General features: G+C 39.0%; 3 protein-coding genes across 4 annotated transcripts in view; 1 reads left to right on the forward strand and 2 right to left on the reverse strand.

Annotated features, from left to right (window-relative positions):
* Positions 1-19411, reverse strand: part of LOC142358640 (uncharacterized) — a 478284-nt gene that overhangs the window by 321230 nt on the left and 137643 nt on the right. The window lies entirely within an intron of this gene.
* The window catches only part of LOC142358647 (electron transfer flavoprotein subunit alpha, mitochondrial-like), a 305039-nt gene that overhangs the window by 90362 nt on the left and 195266 nt on the right, over positions 1-19411 (forward strand). The gene's annotated exons all lie outside the window — the stretch shown is intronic.
* LOC142358638 (uncharacterized) overlaps positions 10331-19411 on the reverse strand; it is an 88382-nt gene continuing 79301 nt past the window's right edge. The window contains exons 6-8 of the mRNA XM_075410101.1: positions 14147-14329; positions 12281-12512; positions 10331-10908 (exon numbers count right to left, since the gene is read on the reverse strand). Coding sequence (XP_075266216.1) covers positions 10708-10908; positions 12281-12512; positions 14147-14329 — 616 coding nt within the window. The 3' untranslated portion in view covers positions 10331-10707. The remainder of the gene's footprint in view (positions 10909-12280; positions 12513-14146; positions 14330-19411) is intronic.

The following is a 19411-nucleotide window of genomic DNA, read 5'->3' on the forward strand; positions in this document are numbered from 1 at the left end:
TCACAATGTGGTCTCATGTGAGATGCAGTAGTATCTTCTTTCTGTACCTAAGTTTGTTTCATAGTTGCTTTTTTCTTTTGCAACAATTGATATCTCGTGCCCAGTGTTTCGATTATGGTATTGAAATGGCTGTTCTACACATTTTTGATGGTTTTTCCAACTATTCATTTCTATTCTGTACTTGCAGCCACTCTAAATCAAGTTTAGCTGCAGGCGGCCAATCTGTGTCTTAGGTGTTCCGCCTTTATTTTAAGAATTTGTCATTATCTCGTTTCTTGAGGCTCAGTCAAAATTTTGCTCTTTTTACTGCGAAATCTTTCCTGTCTTGATGCATCTTAAAGGGGACTTTCAGTGCAAGTATATCGTTTGTGTACACTTTCTTGATGCAAGTTTCAATGACAATTTGACGGGATTTGTTGAGAACAGCGCTGATTTTGTTGGTGTCCTTCTCTCGCGTTATGGCTGTTTCCAATTCATGCATCAGTGTTGGATCAACACACAATTGAGTCAGCCCACATTAAATTTCCATAGTGAGAGTAGAGCTGAGTATCGCAGGTCTCAGTTTAACCATTGCAATTGTAGTTCTAGTGCAGTTACTCCTATCAGCAGACTCTCTACTATCTGAGTGGCAGTTCAGTTTCAAACCCAGACATAATCTCTAAAATTGAAAAAAATTGAAAAAATTGAGTTTTTTTAACCAGGCTGACATTACCTGATCTCTTCATGTCTACTGTCATGACTTCAGTCTTTGGAAACGATTTTTCCAAGCCCACATTTTCCACCTCCAGGTTGAGTTTATTTAGCTTGCTCAGCGCTATTTACTCCCTTTGTGCTCTTATCAATAAATCATCCGCATCAGCGATATGATCTTTTTGGGTTACACCCCTTTTGCAGACTTTGTCAAATATCGGACAAAAAATTGAGGACCGATGACGCCTCCTTGAACGACACCGCTTTCAATTCTGAACTTGTTTTTTGAGTTCAATTCCCCATTAGAAGTTTGATGAATTTGCCACATCAGGCTTCTGAGGGGCTTTTTAACTTCGGAAATTTTTTCCGGATCTCATAGCTTCTCTATCATTTGAGTCAAATGATTCGACAAGTACAATAAAGACAGTTAATAATGATTCTCTAGAGGTAAATTCTCTAGAGGCTTGTATAACCCCCTCAGTCCCCATTTCGCTGGCAGATTGCTTCATCCGATCCTGAAGCCAAACTGTTACTTGTCTGATATAGATTATCTTGCATAGATTTTGATTATATCGCTTAAACACTCTGCTTTTGATTATCATGCATGGAAGTTTGCCTTCTACTTCTAGCATAAATTAGTACCGGAATTTGTTCGGGTCTGCTTTTAGCTCTTCCTTGAACAACTTAACAGCTTTTAGGTCCTTGTATTCCAGGGAAAATTTTGCGCTCTCTGTCCAGTCTAGATGCGCTTGATTATGTTTGTGAGAAGGGGGACCAACTCTTACCATGTGCTTTCAGGATTTTGGAAAAACGCCACTTTTTGTAGGTGCTTTTCCAGTTTTCATCTAATCTCTTTAATCTAACCTCGGCCTCGTTGGGTTCTCTGCAGAATTTTTCAGAACTCTTTGGTTCTTTTGAGAGGACTTGTAGCACGGTGTCATTTTGGGTCAGTCGCTTCTTGAACAGCTTTTGATAATGATTTTGAAACTAACCGAATGTTGCTGGGAATGCTCATTTTTTGCTACCTTCAATCCACGTTACCCTGTACGTTCGTAAAATCTTATTCAAGACTTCATAGGCAATTCTACTTTCATGATCATTCAGCTAATTGTCATTTTTTAAAGATTATCTCGACTGCTCTTTCGTTGCATATTCAGCGGTGATTTTTTTCACTTCTCAGTAACGTCGATTAGAAATTGCTGGGCAGTCCATACTATCCTGAAAGAGCTTTTCAAGTATCTTAATCTGAGATGTTTTGCGGCCAATAAATTGGCCAGTGCACAAATTTTTATAGAGAGATCCTTGCTTCATGGATATCGGCATATACATTTCCGCAAATAGTCTTATGTGGAAAGTTTTAACGACCCTCAACTTGTGCTCAGTGACATGTTGAAAGAGGAGCAAACCATTCAGACTAGTCTCTAGACCTCCCCCTTCTCAATTTGTCTTGGCAGAAGCTCCTTTAGATCTTGGCCAACCGTTGCATTAAGGTATCCCAAAAACGAGCATCTTTTCTTATCTTGAGGCCGTTGTTTCAAGAAACGCGTTCGCATTTTCTTCAAAACTGGGGTAAAATCTAGTCACCTTTACCATTATGGTGTTGTAGATGACTCGACACCGGCTAATGTTCTTTTTGCACCAAAGAGTGTTTTTGTAATCAACAACTATTTAGTGTGTAATCACCATATGTGCTTTGATAACAACACCGTAGGCATTTAATTGAGCGAAAATCTTTTTCAGGGCCCTTGCAAGGCTTCAGAGAGCACAGAGACAATTACTCAATCGCAAGGTTCAAGGTGAACTGCAACTCCCCTGACCAATTTTTACAATGTCAATTGGTAAAGGACCTACTATCCTCTTCCGACAATCCTCGTGGCCATGAGAGCTGGCTAAGATTATCCATTTGCTCCCCCTCGCGGTCTGATCTTCCATTGATCTATTTTTAGCTGTCTCGTCCTGACGGTTTTTGAGACAAATCAGGCGCAAACCTCCCTCATAACCTGGGCATGGAATTGACTATTGGTTTTTACAGAGGTGCCCTGATGCAGTTAAACTTTTTTGCCACTAATAAAGGGTTAAACGATTGGTTTTAATCATTAGTCAAAAGAAGAGGCCGAGGTTTACGATTTAGTGACGAAAAGCGCAACAAAGCAAGAATTGTGGACACCACCAACTCACTAACAGGGACAATGCTTGCATAAAGGCATTTACTGCAAATACGCAACAGTTCAGTAATCATAAGCTGCAACAGAGTACTTCATCAACATCAACCACTGGCTGTATTGTATGGAAGGGCAATCATGGCTGCTTCTGGGAATGCCCTGTCTTTAAGAAAAAGACTCCAACGCAGCCAGCCAAGGTTGTGGATGAGACAAAGCCCTCTTTCCGTTGTTTTCATGATAGACACATGTTCAAGCACTGCCCGCATATGTAGAATGGAAGGATGCAACAGCTCTCATAACGCCTTTCTTCACGGATATGAAACGTTTTTTTCCAGCTAAACCCTCATCAAATAACAAAATTAATTGTAAAGCTATAGCTGGTACTAGTAAAAAATGTACTAATCAACAGCAACCAAGGAAACGAGCACTTTGTTGTCTGCCACAGCTGTCAAAGGTTACGGAAATGTACAACGCTAATTATTCTGGTACTAACACTACGGCGTTGGTTTTATGGATGTAAACGTAATGCTTGCCGTAATGCTTGCCATAATGACTGAGTATCCGACAGTCTCACAGTTAGACCATGTTTGCAGGGTCCCTCAAGTGTTTAATCACTTAAGAATTGATGGAATTCAAAACTGTTTAATTCACTGTGAAATCTAATAAAGACAACGACTTCGAACCATTCATCGCACGCCTTATCGGAGGAAAACATTAAACGTGCGTTCCGCAATAATTAACGCAAAGGAAACGCTGAAACCTAACCACATCTGGCCGTTCTATATCCAGTAAGATACAGCTATGAAGACATTGAGATGATACTTGAACTGGATGTTTAGCAAGCTCTCCATCCGTTGTGTACTTTGCAGCCAAACGGAAAGAAGGGAAAAAGTGCTCACTGTTCGCCGTTCACTTGCTCATAGGTTGGTTCTCGATCGATGCATTTCAGTCAAGTTAATGTTTAGTCACAACGTGTTTCACAGCCAATATCAAACAGGATAATGAACAGGCTTTCCAATTTAAGTCTTGGTCCCATATTGATTCGTACGGCTCGTACAAGCAATTTGACCTATGATACGCAGTAGATATTAACACGCATGAAATTTTCGAAACAACAACAACCTAAAATAGAAAAAAATACGAGGTTGGTACATTTTAGGCTGAGTGTAAAATAAAGCTCCCAAACAACTTCTTTCCCTTACTGTAGAGCTAAAATAAACCAGAACGCGCCTGAAAGATGACACAAATTTGAACAAACTTTCGCTAAAAGCAACAGGGAGGGTTTTAACATCAGAAAATTAAGTTATTACAGCTCCTGACAAGCAAATGGTCGAGCAGCGGTCGGACAAAGACGTGTTTAACCCGGAAAAACTAGGGAAGAGGCGTAAGGTACTAAAGGGTGCGGTAAGATTCCATTCTATTTCGTGGGAGAATTCGTTACTCACTGGACAGAACTTGCTAAAAAATAAATCAAAATGCTACATTGGTTCCTTCAACATCAATCAGTGGTCTCTGCAGAAATTGAGGGTAGGTTCCTCTGGGCTGGCTTCCTTGACAAGCCATCACTGCTTGTTTGTGGTAAGCGGAGCCCACAACAGAAAACGTATTGTATCAACGCACGCGCCAATATCTGGGCTGGAGTCTCATTCACTGGCCCTTTTCATTACAAACCACTGCCCGTGATTTCAGTACCCGAAAGCAACCAAAGCCGTCCTAGAGTACATCAACATTCTACATCCTACATTTGAGTGGGTTCAAGCCCACCAAATTTTTGCAGCAACATATCAAATCTGGTTGTTCGATCTGATGGTTCAACTCAGTTTACGGACACAAAGCGTAATCCAAGGAGGAATTTTCGTCCGTTCTCGGGTTGAAATGGGATCACAACAATTACACTTTAGTTGTAAGTCGGGATAACTCAAGTACATCCTTTCAGTCATTTAGACGACGCTTGGTACTCAATCTAGTGTCTAGAGTAATTGATTTCATTGCTCTAGTGGCAATATTTACAATCGGTGGTCGGTTGCTACTGAAGGACATCTGCCGTATCAGCTGCCGTAAACTTTATTCCAAATCTTGTATATGCGATACCTTCGAACACACTATCATTGACAAATGTCTCATTACAATAAGCAATGCAAACAACGGTACTCGTGGTATGTCGGCCGGTGTAGGGGTCCGTAAATCTTAAGAACAAAACGATTCCTGTTCAAATCAAGTTTTAAAGCAGTTAACAGAGTCAAAATCTTTGTTTTTGCGAAAGGAAATGTCAAAATCAACACACGATTGACTGATTCCGTAACCTAGTCAAACAAAGAACCACCTCCACAAATTCCCTTTGTCAAGTTCAGGTGCTATAAATAATTTGGTACGCATAACAGTGTACTTACCATTTGTTACTTTTTCACGAATGCTACTTTTTCACGAATGCTACCGATTATAGTATCGTAAATCCTACTGAGTTTGACGAAGCCGAGCGCCTCTTTTTCAGTATCTCGTACAAGATTGTTTACAAGGAAAAAAAGATTATTACAAAAAAATCTTTTAAATCGAGTAGCCGTATTGCTTTGTTTCCTCCCTTTGCCGGAACTAATGGTCTAATCCAATCGGTGCGCCAAAGTTGCCTTTGATGCAAAACATTCTGTTATTCTCGACGCACGCCATGCCATGTATCGGCATACCTACGTATGGAATAACCGGAAAAACTAGGTAAGAGACGTAAGGAACTAAAGGGCGCGGTATGATTCCATGCTATTTATTGGAAGAATCCATTGATCACTGGACCGAACTTGCTAAAAAAACTAAATCAATGTGCTACTTTGATTGCGTAAACATCAATAGGTGGTCTCTGCACATCAATATGTGGACAGACAGCACAACGGTCTGGCAATGGCTAGGCTCCAAAATCTATTCCAAACCTTGTATAAGCGATACCTTCGAACACACTAGAACTGACAAAATGAATCTCATCGCAATAAGCAATGCAAACGACGGTACTCGTAGTATGTCGGCCGGTGTAGGGGTCCATAAATCTTATGAACAAAACGATTCCTGTTCAAATCAAGCATTGAAGTAGTTAACAGAATCAAAATCGGTGTTTTTGCGAAAAGAAATGTCGAAACCAACAGATGATTGACTGAATCCGTAACCAAGTCAAATAAGAAACCACTTCCAAAAATTCCCGTTGATAAGTTCAGATTCTATAAAGAATTTGTTACGCATAACAGTGTACTTACCGTTTGGTACTTTTTCACGAATGCTACCGTAGTGCCGATTATAGTATCGTAAATCTTACTGAGATTGACGAAACCGAGCGCCTCTTTTTCAGTATCTCCTACAAGATTGTTTACAAGAAAAAAAAGGTTTTCACAAAAAAGTCCTTTAAATCGAGTAGCCGTATTGCTTTGTTTTCTCCCTTTGCCGGGTCAAATGGTCTAATCCAATCGGTGCGCTGAAGTTGCCTTTGATGCAAAACATTCTGTTATTCTCGACGCACGCCATGCCATGTATCGGCATACCTACGTATGGAATAACCCGGAAAAACTAGGGAAGAGACGTAAGAAACTAAAAGCTGCGGCAAGATTCCATGCTATTTATTGGAAGAATTTACTGCTCACTGTACCGAACTTGCTTAAAAAAATAATTCAATGTGCTACTTTGATTCCGTCAAGATCAATAGGTGGTCTCTGCAGAAATTGAGGGTATGTTCCTCTGGGCTGTATTCCTTGACAAGCCATCACTGCTTGTTTGTGGTAAGCGGACCCCGCAACAAAAAACGTTGTGTATCAACGCACGCGCCAATATCTGGGCTGGACACTCATCCACTGGCCCTATACATTACAAAGCACAGCTCGTGATTTCAGTACCCGGAAGCAGGCAGAGCCGTCCTAGAATACATCAACATTCTACATCCTACGTTCGAGTGGGTTCGAGCCCACCAAATTTATTCAGCAACATACCAAACCTAGTTGTTCGAAGAGATGGTTCGCCTCAGTTTACCGACACAAAGCGTCATCCAAGGAGGAGTGTTCGCACGTTCTCGGGTTGAAATGAGATCACAACAATTACAATTTAGTTGTAAGTCGGGGTAACAAAAGTAAAACCTCTCAGTCATTAAGACGACGCTTGTTGCTGAGTCTAGTGTCTAGAGTAATTGGTTTCATTGCTCTAGTGGCAACATTTACAATCGGTGGTCGGTTGCTACTGAAGGACATCTGCCGTATCAGCGGGCAGCACTGGTAAGAAGAAAAAGCAAATTTCGATAAGGCACCAAACATAGCTTGCATTTGTCCTGAATAAAGATCGCCAAGCGCCTATGAAGATAATGACAATTCGGAAGCTGTACCTGCATGCTACGCTACTGGCCGCTTATTTGGAAGAAGGATATCTTTTAAACTCTTGCAGTGTAAGTATACAGGGTTTTCATGTGGACAGACAGCACAGCCGTCTTGCAATGGCTAAGCTCTAAAAATGAAGTAATAAACTTTATTCCAAATCTTGTATATGCGATACCTTCGAACACACTATCATTGACAAATGTCTCATTACAATAAGCAATGCAAACAACGGTACTCGTGGTATGTCGGCCGCTGTAGGGGTCCATAAATCTTGAGAACAAAAACAATTCCTGTTCAAATCAAGTATTGAAGTAGTTAAGAGAATCAAAATCTTTGTTTTTGCGAAAGGAAATGTCAAAACCAACACAGATTGACTGATTCTGTAAACAAATCAAACAAAGAACCACTTCCAAAAATTCCCTTCGATAAGTTCAGATGCCATAAAGAATTTGTTACGCATAACAGTGTAATTCCGCAGTGCCGATTATAGTATCGTATATCTTACTGAGTTTGACGAAACCTAGCTCCTTTTTTTCAGTATCTCGTACAAGATTGTTTACAAGAAAAAAAAGGTTTTCACAAAAAAGTCCTTTAACTCCAGTAGCCGTATTGCTTTGTTTTCTCCCTTTGCCGGGTCAAATGGTCTAATCCAATCGGTGCGCCGAAGTTGCCTTTGATGCAAAACATTCTGTTTTTCTAGACGCACGCATGCCTACGTTAAACAACACCATCATGATATTGATTATGTCCTTTCTTTTATTCAGGAACGCAACACCATCTTTAAATAACAATCATTACTGCAATCAAATAATTCCAAATGCGTTACTTGCAAGGTGTTTCCCGCTTCCGCTATTCAACCCACCATGACTGGCCTCCCATAGAAAGAGTCGCGAAATTTCCCGAACATCAGGGTCGATTATTTGGGCCCGTTCTGCGTTACTCTACCTGGAGCGATCTGCAGAACTACTGGCATGTTCTGCAGGATTACAGATAATGCTAATAACATCGTTGGTGCGGAAAAAAACGTCCGAGAGAACATCAAAAATTGTAAAACGAACAACATTGCGGTTGAACTTGTCCACAGCTTCATTAGGCGGAGGTTCGACCCGCAAAACAAAGTTGTAATGTCGGAGAGGCTGGAAGTTTCCAGCGATTACTGTACACTGTCCTCAGTAACCGTCGCCTCACTGACGAAGTTCCGTACACTTCATTTTCTCCCCGTTGAATACGCACTCATTGGACGTCAAAAATAACTGATCATTTTGTACTGGGTAACCAAGCAAAGCTAAAGTAAACGGAATGTTATGCCGGCCTCAAATTACGTTCCTCGTTACATTGCATTAAATCGAACTGTGTTTTTTTGCACATGGTTCCGCTTGGCAACCATTAAACCATTCGACCCTCAACTTCCTGAAGAGAGAGACTTGCATACCAGTTTTCTCCTTTTATCAACAGCAGGCTCCATTACTTTGGCCCATTTTACGTCGCCCATCAGACTTCGGAGAAGTGCGGTTCCTCCTTACGTGTTTGAATACTCTTGCTTTCACGTGGACGTCGTTCCGTCTATGGACACTATTTCCTGTGTAATGAGAGTGGAGAGATTGGTCTACCGCTGGGGTACGCTTGATGTGATTTGTCCAGATATTGTTACGAACTGCATTGGAACATTGGAATGTTATTAACATCGCCGCGAAACTTGCGCATAAAGGCATGAAGTGGTGGTTCACAACCCCGAGTGCGTCTACTAAAAGCTGCAGCTGGGAGAGGATGGTCCGTATTCTTAGGATACTGGTTCGAGAAAAGAATACTGTTTACCATTCTTGGTTTACATCGCCCCACCGATGAGGTCTTGAAGACCACATTTTGTCTTGTTGTGTACGCACTGAAAGCCTGTCCTTCGACGAACGTAATCGTTGACGTTCACGACCTAGGTGCACAAAAACAGAATCATTTTCTATTTCGTAAACAAGCAACCGGAATTTCATCAATCGGTGTAACTGACGCGTTTGATCATCGTAAACCTCAGTAAAAAAAGTGTGAGCGAGAGAATTTTAACCAATCAGACTCACGAATTGATAACGCCTATAGAATTACGTCTAATTTACATAGAAAGCTCGGAAAAACTACCAGAATATTTTTAGAAGAATTAAACGTTATATTTAAATCTATCAAAAAAAAGCGTTTCTACACTTAATAATGTTTTTTTGCAGGGTTTTGCGAACGCTAGCTTTATTATCAGCCACTCTTGAAGAATTATTAAACAAGATTTCGCATAAATTACAACGATTTCTCAAAATGCTTTTTTACATTGTCACAGAAGTTTGTCACATTTAACGAAGGATTTAGTCTCAAATTGGTGACCGGCTTCGATCTCAAGTATCAAAAATATGCTGATACTTTTTAAAAGAGCATAAATAATTCGCCATTTGAGGCATTTGTTGCTAAACTTCCTTTGCCAAAGACATGTTTCTTCTGTATATATTGAAGAGTCAGCATTTTGAAGTAAAGGAGTTACTGGAATAGCTAATACATAGCCCAGATAAGTACAACCACTTGGAAAATGGGATTTTAAATCTGAAAATTGGCGAGGTTCACGACGAACAATTATTTCGAAATATTGAAAATCTGGTAACCTCTTTTCAAAGACTACGAAACAAGCTCCGGGTTGAAAATGCACGCAATTAAAGGAAAAAGAAGAGCGCTGTAAGGGAACCTGAGAGGTTGCAGAGAACTGATATCAGTTTCCGTTTGTTATCAGTCATTTGAACACAAATTTTTTTGCAGATGATTAAATGAAGTTCGAAAACTTGAAATAACGGATTATGGGATTAAAGAGTAATGCATGTGACTTCTGGACCAGATTAAGCATCTCCAATAATTTTAATCCATCGCAATAATTGCGCCATAATAAACCAAATCGCAGATTAGCATAGCCTTAGATCATGGCTCGAAGGGTGTTTGGTATCTAAATTGGTCGTAGGACTTTAGTAACTATTAGCAATAATAGTTAAATCGATAATTGTCTAACTTTTTTACTGCGGAAAAAAGTCCCCACGAATTAGTTACTTTGATGGTGGAGTATATCAGTGCATAGCACCGCATAATGGCCAGATTTTTGTGCAATTAATCCAGTGAACAAAACCATAAAATAAACATTGTATTTCTACTCAAACGATGTTAAATAAATAGTTTGCATTTCCTCTTTCAGACAATGTTTCGCATCCAACTTTTTACCATTCATGATTTAAATGAAATGAAAAAACTGACCTCATTGTCTACGTTGGTTTAAATGCCAGATGATTCTTGAAGCACTAGTATTCATGGAACTATAGTTGGTTTATATACCAACTAGGCGTTCTGAAAGCAAAAAGTCAGAAAACTGATGCTTAGTAAAGTAAGAACTAAGCTTGTGGGGGAAAAAGAAACACATTGATCTCTTCACACCTGTTTTATTTAAAACACACACGGACCAGTCAATAGCTTTGCTTACTCTAATTGAGTACATTGAAATAGTGTGATCAGGAATTGAGTTTGGGAAGAGAAAGGAAAGAGAAGATGTTGAGGAGTATTGGAAGTATGAACAACTGTAGACTGGCTGTGGGTAGAATGAGGAGGGGAAGGGGTAGGGTGGGAGTGGCGACAGAGACGATCTCCAGTATATTGCAGTCATCGCCATCCATACAGCAGAAACCACAAATCTCTTCCTCTTCATCTGTGCCCTAAATAATAGACAGATGGATCGTGCGAGTATGTGTGTAGTACAGAATGTCTGTGCGTTGCGAGTATTGCGTAATACAGAAAAAAAAGAAAATTCGTTTTTTTTTCGGACAGAAAAATTTAATTCGGTCGGTACCAAAAAAGCATGAACTTGCATTTACCGTCCACCTTGGTGCTTTTTATTTCATTGATTTATTAAAAAAAATTGTTATTTGTTTAGCATTGAGGAAATTAAATTATTAAATTAAATTATTATTAAAAATTTAATTATAAATGAAAACTTGAAGTCCTTCACAGAAACTTTGAGTAGGATTTGCTTTGAGTAGGAGGTAGAAAACGCGGCTGAAAACTTCATAACCATCAAATTGATAAATTTTACCTGATTAAAAATCCTATGCATTGTCATTTGTGTCGCAATAAAAACTAATTTTCATTAAAACTTACTTCTCGGGAGTTTGCAAAGCATCTTGTTTCGGGCAGTTTACTCGCTGGAATATGAAAAAATAGTGAGCGGACATAAGTTTTATGTTAACCATAAAAATTAACAGAAATTAAACATAAAACTACTTCACTTTCCTAAACATTTTTTAATAATTTAAGTAATCCATGTCTGTGAATTTTGTATAATTCCTCCAGAATCAGTGATATTATCTGATCCACTTGCAAAATTTGTGTTGAAGAAAAACTATCAAAGAATCAACAGAAATTATCAGTTAAAAATTGTGTCACTCTATAGGAAAATCGTTCGAGTTTTTGAAGCAATTGTCGTCAATTGCCATTAAAAATTCCCCAATTGGTCTTAATGCACGAATTGAACAGTTAAGAAATAATAATTTTATCAAGCCAAGTAAAGCAAATCAGACCCAAAAACGAATCACACAATTTAAAAAAAAGCAGAAGCTGAACAATTCGGGAAATCGTCTCACCTAACGAAATGATGGCAAGAAAAGCCGCAGATTAAAAAAGCAGCTATTGAAGATTTTTCGGTTTATTTGTCTGATCTGTAACAATAAAAGTGAAGAGTTTCATAACACGCGAGCAGTAATTGCCTTGCCAGAAGACGACGTGTTAAAACGAAAACTCATTGTTATTGTCCAAGCAAAAGCGAGATCTAAGTTCCGCGGTCGTGTTTACTTTTCACGTGGAGAGCATCCAGCATGTCAGAACGGAAACAATCTTTGGCGAGGATACTAAACCCTTTCAATATAATGAAATTCATTCACGCCTATTGCAGGGACATCAGGTTCTGGGTAGGGAGGTGGCGTATAGAATGCAAAAATACCCGACTAAAACCCAATCGAAAGGTATTAAATTCGAACATAATATTACAAACTAATAGTGTAAAAACTATGCGTTGAAGAAACAAGTGTCTACCTTCTGGTTAGTGTAGCAATATGTGTTGTTGTTGTAGGAGTCAGTGCAGTAGTAGCCACATGCTCTCTGGAAGAAATAGCTGCTGTTGGTCCATTTGTGTTGTTCAACCCAGCATCCGAAGTAGCCAGTGTACTTGTCACACAATTTGTTTGTAATGCCTCTGATTCCATCTATCTCCACCTCAGACCCACATGCATTTAAACTGTCGTCCGAGGAGCACGTCACACAAGACCTGCAATTACTCTGTGGCAGACTCGAAACCAAAGAAACGGGCTCTATCATCCCAATGTATCTTTTGTTCACAACTCTTTGATGCTCAAATTACAGAATACCTCTTTTAAATCGCCTTTGTTAAATCTTCACGCGTGGTATTTGCTGTCTAACATCTCGTTTTTTGTAAAACCTGATTACATCCCATCGAATGGGCCAGGCAGGAAACAAGGGGAGAAGTTAGAAAAAAAGGAATGAGTGGACTTCCGAGAGTCAAATTTACTGGACCTTTGTCATTCCTCACGTCCCAACCCTTTGCTTTCTATATTCTGACTCTTATATCAAAATTAGTCTGTCGGCGTCATCCTCCAGTAGTTGTTTCATCTACAAAAAATCACAAAAACGGTGCTCACTGACTATCATCTTCAGATATCATTCACTGGAGGAATTAATTGATATTATAAGATTGTGTAATTCGGGGAACCTGAGCATAGAACTAATCAATGATTGACGCTGTGTTTAGTTTGTGACGCCGTTCGAACAAATTTATGCGGAAAGTGAAAGTAGCAATGAAAAAAATGCGGCGAAAAAACTGAATTGGCGCCAAAAAAAGTGCTGAACTAGCACCGAGGAAACAAACTTCTTTGTTTTGCTTTCACGTAATGTTTCTATTAAGAATATCTGCTGTTTTCCATGGAAACAATATATGTCGCTTGTTTATTTGTTTGGCAATATTTGACTAAGTTCATTTTCTAAAGAGCTTAATAATAGTACACGTAAGATACGACTTTATATGTCATGAAATGGAAAAGGAAAAGAATAAAAAATGTACTTGATTATCGGATATTAAAATTTGTAATAAAGCTGCAAAAACAACTTTTAAATAACAATTTATTACTATTTAATAAAGTTCAACTAAGTTCATTTTCTACAGAGCATAATAATAGTACACGTAAGATACGATTTTTTATGTCATGAAATAGAAAAGGAAAAGAATAAAAATGTACTTGATTATCGGATACTAAAAGTTGTAATAAAGATGCGAAAACAACTTTCAAATAACAATTTATTGATCACAGCATCAATAGATGTGATTTAAAAGTTGTTTTAGCAGCTTTATTGCAATTTTTAGGATCCGCTAATCAACTACACTTAATTCTTTTTCTTTTTCCATTTAATGACATAAAAAATCTCATCTTACGTGTTTGATTATTAAGCTTTGTAGAAAATTAACTTTGCCAAATACTGCCAAACAAATAAACAAACGACAGATAATGTTCCAACAGATATTTGTTTCCTCGGAGCTAGTCCAGCACCAAATTTGAGCGCTACTTTCACTTTCAGCATAAATTTGTTCGATGTCTCTAGTGCAAATTTTTACAGGCGCTGAATCAGCGTTGAAAATGTTATGGGTAACGGTTAAAAGAGCTGAAAAATAATGGGGGAACTGCTGAATTTCAGCTGAAGAAAATTTGGATGAGTGCTGAAATAGTTATTGGAAGGGCTATTAGCGCTGAATTTTTAAAACCCAGCGCTTTAATTATTTCAGCGCTGTTCCCGCGTTAAAGAGTGCTAAATTAGAGCCGACGCCTCAACGTGGATTCTTAGTCTTTTCGCATGGCGGACCTTCTGACTAGAGGGGTAAAGTGGTACTACCTGCGGATAGGTTCAACACAAGTGCCATCCTTAAGAGGGAGGGTGTTGTTCACACACATGCACTCTGATTCCTCCCTGTACCTGACTGCCTCCGTGTCATCCCCGTCCAACTCCTGGCCACAAGAGCAGTTCCCATTCCTCAGGTGACAGTCTATCTCTTCACACGTGTACACCCGGTAAACTCTTTGGAAAAAAACAAACACATTTATTGTGAACTCAGTGACGCAGGACACAATTGATGCAGTGTATCTGCACCAAGCTGTGAATATTACCTCACACCTTTATCGCCATTGAAGAGCCGAGATGTTGAATAACTTCGAGAAGGAGATAACAGCCATGTGGTAATGTTCTTAATCAAATATATATAGTTGATAAAGTTGATTAAAATATTAGTCGATTAATCAACTGAATATATTAGTCAACTTTATCAACTATATATATTATATTATATATTAATCAACTAATCAATTATAACAGTTGTATAATTAACAGTTTATAACTAAAACAGTTGTATAATTATAACAGTTGTTTAAATAATAACAGTTGTACGACTAACCTTTTCCGCCAGTCTTCATATAGCAACAACGGCGGAACAAGGTAGTCTAATAACAACTCAGCGTTTCGCAACTGTTTCAGATTTTTGTAGTATTCATCAAGTGCCAACGAGTTTGTTGCTGTCAGAACTTGTTTCAATATGTAATATTCTAATTTATTGTCCCGACCTGTGTACATTTAGGTGCTTTAAGTGTTCATCATTTATCAGTAGTCTCCAGCCGATTAGATATTATATTAGTTGTCATTTTTTCCCGAAATGTGCTGTTACTTTGCATATGATACATCCTTTCTTCAAAGTGAAATTTGGCCTTGAAGCTGAAGTCGGAGAAAGCAACATAGGGGGGGTTTCGACTTTTATTTACGACGAGCTGTACAACAGTACCATTGGATTGCCCAAATTCCGACAAAATTTTTGAGACGAACGCGGATGCGAAAATCTCAAAATTCAGCAAAAATTCTGAAGTATTTAGCTACCAAGCTAATTCTATTTATTCTTAATTCATTCTATTGAGCTGAGTGAGTGCTAAAATGTCATGGTCATATGTTTGAAGTTTTAAATGTCAGTTTCCGGTGTTTGACATTTACTATTGGCCTCTTTATTGTCTCAAACAACTTGACTTTTATAATTTTGTTTAATTTCATAAAGATTATTCAAATTTTTAAGTACGTTTAATCAACCTATATGACTTAAAGGGTTCAGCTAATGTTATTCTGAGTATTTTCCATATACCGTGCTTTTCTAGAATTCAATATTGTTTGATAATCCAAAACCAAATTGTTAACGTTTATGCTGTTGTTTAATTATAATGTAAACATTGTTCCAAGTTGTTAATTATTAAGTTGCTCAGATTGCCGTAAGAATCAGTTGCATTGTTTCTATCCAATCAGTGGATTACTTTGTCAAATTTGAATACAATTTCAATATTAGTATTAAAGTATTAAAGTATTATTCAACGAGTTTCAAGTTCCAACCGAGAAAAGAGTTTGAAATTAAATTTGATTATTTTTTTTATTTGAAAAATCGGCACCTAAAAGATTTACAAACCAGCGCCGAACAGTTAGCAGCCGTAACATCTTATTGGTCTTTATTCGACCCGGACACCAAAGAAGTAAAGAAGACATGTTTACGGAGAAGATATTCAAGAAAACGAAGAAAGATGAGAACAAAACGAACGATATCCCGAGTTCTTCAACCACAGGTACTTCGTCAAACCTGCTTACGATTAAGGTACCTAACATTCAGTATATCAAGAGTGGAAATGATCTTGTGGGTGATTTCAACCACAGATTGAAATCCTTTTATTATGCAATCTAAAATTTAGCAACACGAGAAAAAGTTCGGATTGCGCGATTGAACTCTCAAATGGACCCGTATTTTGCAGTAGAAACACCTTTTCGTGAAAATATGCGCAAGTTCCACAAGCAATGGTGCACCACAAGTAAACGAGAGGATGCTAAGAATTTTGTTGATAACTCTTTGAACGTGCTGCAAGATATTCAGTCAGATATCTACAAAATTCTGGATCAGCGGATTTCACAAGAGACAGCGATCAAGTCCACAAAGAGAGGAGTTTCGTTTGGAGATGTATCCGTTTCAGTCTTCACAACAACAACTGAGCACACGCCAAAAAGCCCAAGACTAACGAAAACCCTTCCGTTAGATAGTGGTGTGCAAACTGTTCCAAGTACGAACAGCAGAAACAACGTTCAAGACAGTCCAAAGTCAGTTTCTTCGTTTTCAATGCCAATCAATCGATCTCTCGCAGATGAATTTATTGACGAAGGGGAGGAAAAGTGTCGACGTCGACAACGAGTGGAGCAAAGACAAGAAAAAGCAAAAAAGAATGTTGAAATTGAGATGAGGAAGCTTGAATTGGAGATTGAACGAAAGCGATGAGATCATGACGAGCAAATGAGACAGCTTGAAGATAAGTTGCAGATCAAAATGCTGGAAGCTGAGCTTAAGACTTCTTCCGTAGAGCAGTCTGACAAATCAAAGCCTTCTTCCGAGTCGGAGTCGGAAGTTGAAAAGCGCTCAACGGCAGCCAGGAGCCTTAAATCAGACGAATCGGAAGAGTATGCAGAAAACATGCGAGTTTCTTTGCCCCGGCAAAACTTGTTTTCGTCCGCAAAAACTCATAAAACCTATGTCCAGCAGTAAGATGACTATCGAAAACAATGGAGTTCCGACGAAGATTACAAAAATCCGTTCGAGTAGGATACGAAAGTTGAAAGTACGCATAATCGAAGTTTTCGCGATTTTAACCGACACGATAATAGTAGAAATTTTGTAAGCTCAGATGTCTTCTTCATTCAAAAGTCCTACATTTAGTATCGCACCTACAGCAAACAGTCAGAGAAGCTTGCCCAAAAGCAGCAAGGACAAAAAGATGAGTCAGTTAAAAAATCTCCTTGTTAGAAAGGCTAAACGAGCAGTCAATGGAATGGGCTACGCTGGTGCTATGTATGATCATGCATGGAACACCTTGCAAAGAAAGTTTGGTCATCTCAACACATTGTCTGGTCTCAGTTGGCCGAAATACAGAATTTCAGTCAAATCAGGTTCAATGACTTAGCATTACTTGTTGAATTTGCCGACACAATTTTATCGTTTGCGAACATTTTACAGCAGTTTGGATATTTAAACGATTTGTTTTCATCCAGCAATCTTGATATAGCTATCAGTAAGTAGCCTTTGGACACCAAAAAGAAGATGGTTTGCGTTCATTGAATCACTAGCTGGGGCAATGCGCGCACCAAATCTGATTCAATTCAACGAATGGCTGCAAGAAGAATCTCAAATACATGAACAACTTCTGAGCAGTGGTTCTACAATCTCCAAATTGGATACTCCATCCTCCAAATTTGGAAGAAGGTTATATTTTAAGAAAATCCGAATTCAGGATAGTCAGCTTTGAGTTCAAACACTGATAAACATAAAAATGATTCAAAATGTCCACTGTGTAACACCGACCATCGAATTTGGAATTGCGAGAAGTTCAAGAATATAAAAACGCAAGATCGATATGACGTTGCAAAGGAAAAGGGATTGTGCTTTGCTTGTTTGTCTGACAATCAAGTAGCAAAGGAATGTCCAAGAAAAAAGAAATGTGGAATTGAAAATTGTGAGAAGACTCACAACAAACTTTTGCAATACAGGAAGAAATCTGAAGTTTCATCAGTCTCTGTGAAGTCAGAAAGCACGAACCTGACCAGTAATTCAGAGTCAGTAAGAGGTCTCATGCAGGTTGCAAGACCTATAATCTTCGGTCAAGACGGACAGTTTGAAGACACGCTTGCAGCATGTGATACAGGTTCAACTCAGACGTGGGTTGACGAAGATCTTTTGGATAGACTACAGTTAGACGGAGAAACAATCTCTTTAAATGTGACGGGAATCCATGGTACACATGCTAGGCAGTGCAAGTTACACTGGGGCCGGTTAACAGTCTCAAAAGTAAAGGAAAGCAGCTCACTGTTACCAGTCAGAAGAACCTAGAAATTGGCAGAAGCGTGTACAACGTCCAAGAGATGAAGCAAAAAAACCCATATCTGAAATGCGTGGGATTTAAAGAAATTGACTTCAAGAAGGTGACCATCATCTTGGGTCAAAGCGCCTACTAGCTAATTCGACCACTGGAGTACGAGAGTGGCGGAGAAAACAAACCACGGGCAGTTAAGCTTCCACTGGGTTGGACGGTCAGTGGCCCCACTTCCAGTGAGTGAAAGCCGTTTAAGTGGGGCAGCTTGTCATGTTGCGAATGGAGATGACATCAAATTAGCAGAAACTGTCAAGAAATGGTGGGATATGGAGTCATACGGCACATCGATGGTTGCTGATAAGCGGAGCAGAGAAGATAAGCTGGCAACTTAAATCCTGAACGCCACAGTGAAGTTCAATGGAGATCGATGCGAAGTTGGTTTGCTGTGGAACGGAAATCAATCAGCTTTTTTAAACAACTTTGCGGCAGCACTGGGACAACTTCGAGGACAAAAACGACGGCGTGACAACGACCCACCACTCAAAACAAAATACAGTGAAACAATAGCGTCGGATTTGCGAAAAGGATATGTTTCGATCCCATCCTCTGACGAACTTGCCTCAACTCGCGACGATCTTGTGCGGTATGTTCCACATCACCCGGTATTAAATCTTCACAAACCAGATAAAGTGAGGAGAGTTTGCAATGCAGCAAGAAAATTTCGTGGTTACTCGCTTAATGATACGCTCTTAGCGGGACGAGACCTGTTGGCGAGTTTGATGGACATTCTATCAAGATTTCGAGAAAAAAAGTTTGCAATGACAGCAGATATCGAAGAAATGTTTCTTCAAGTTGCGGTCAAGCCTGCAGACAGGAAACTTTTGAGATTTCTTTGGTTTGACGAAAACGACCAAGTTGTAACGTATCAGTACAATCGGCACATCATTGGAACTAAGTCATCTCCAACATGTGCAAATTTTGCACATCAACGATGCGCTCTGGATAATGCATCTGTAGTTGGACGTTCGATTTGAATCGCTTCCTATAATTTTTATATGGACGACTTGTTAGTTTCCCTGAATAGTGAAAAAACAGCAGTAGATATCAAATTGCAGTTAACAGAACTCTTGGCAAAAGGTGGTTTTGAACTCACAAAATGGGCGATGAACTTCGACCGAAATGAAGTTCATGACAAAGCTTTGACAATACTTGGTCTCGAGTGGAATAA

The sequence above is a fragment of the Convolutriloba macropyga genome, chromosome 2, assembly GCF_964194025.1.
Source record: "Convolutriloba macropyga chromosome 2, txConMacr16.3, whole genome shotgun sequence".
Classification (NCBI taxonomy): domain Eukaryota; kingdom Metazoa; phylum Xenacoelomorpha; order Acoela; family Convolutidae; genus Convolutriloba; species Convolutriloba macropyga.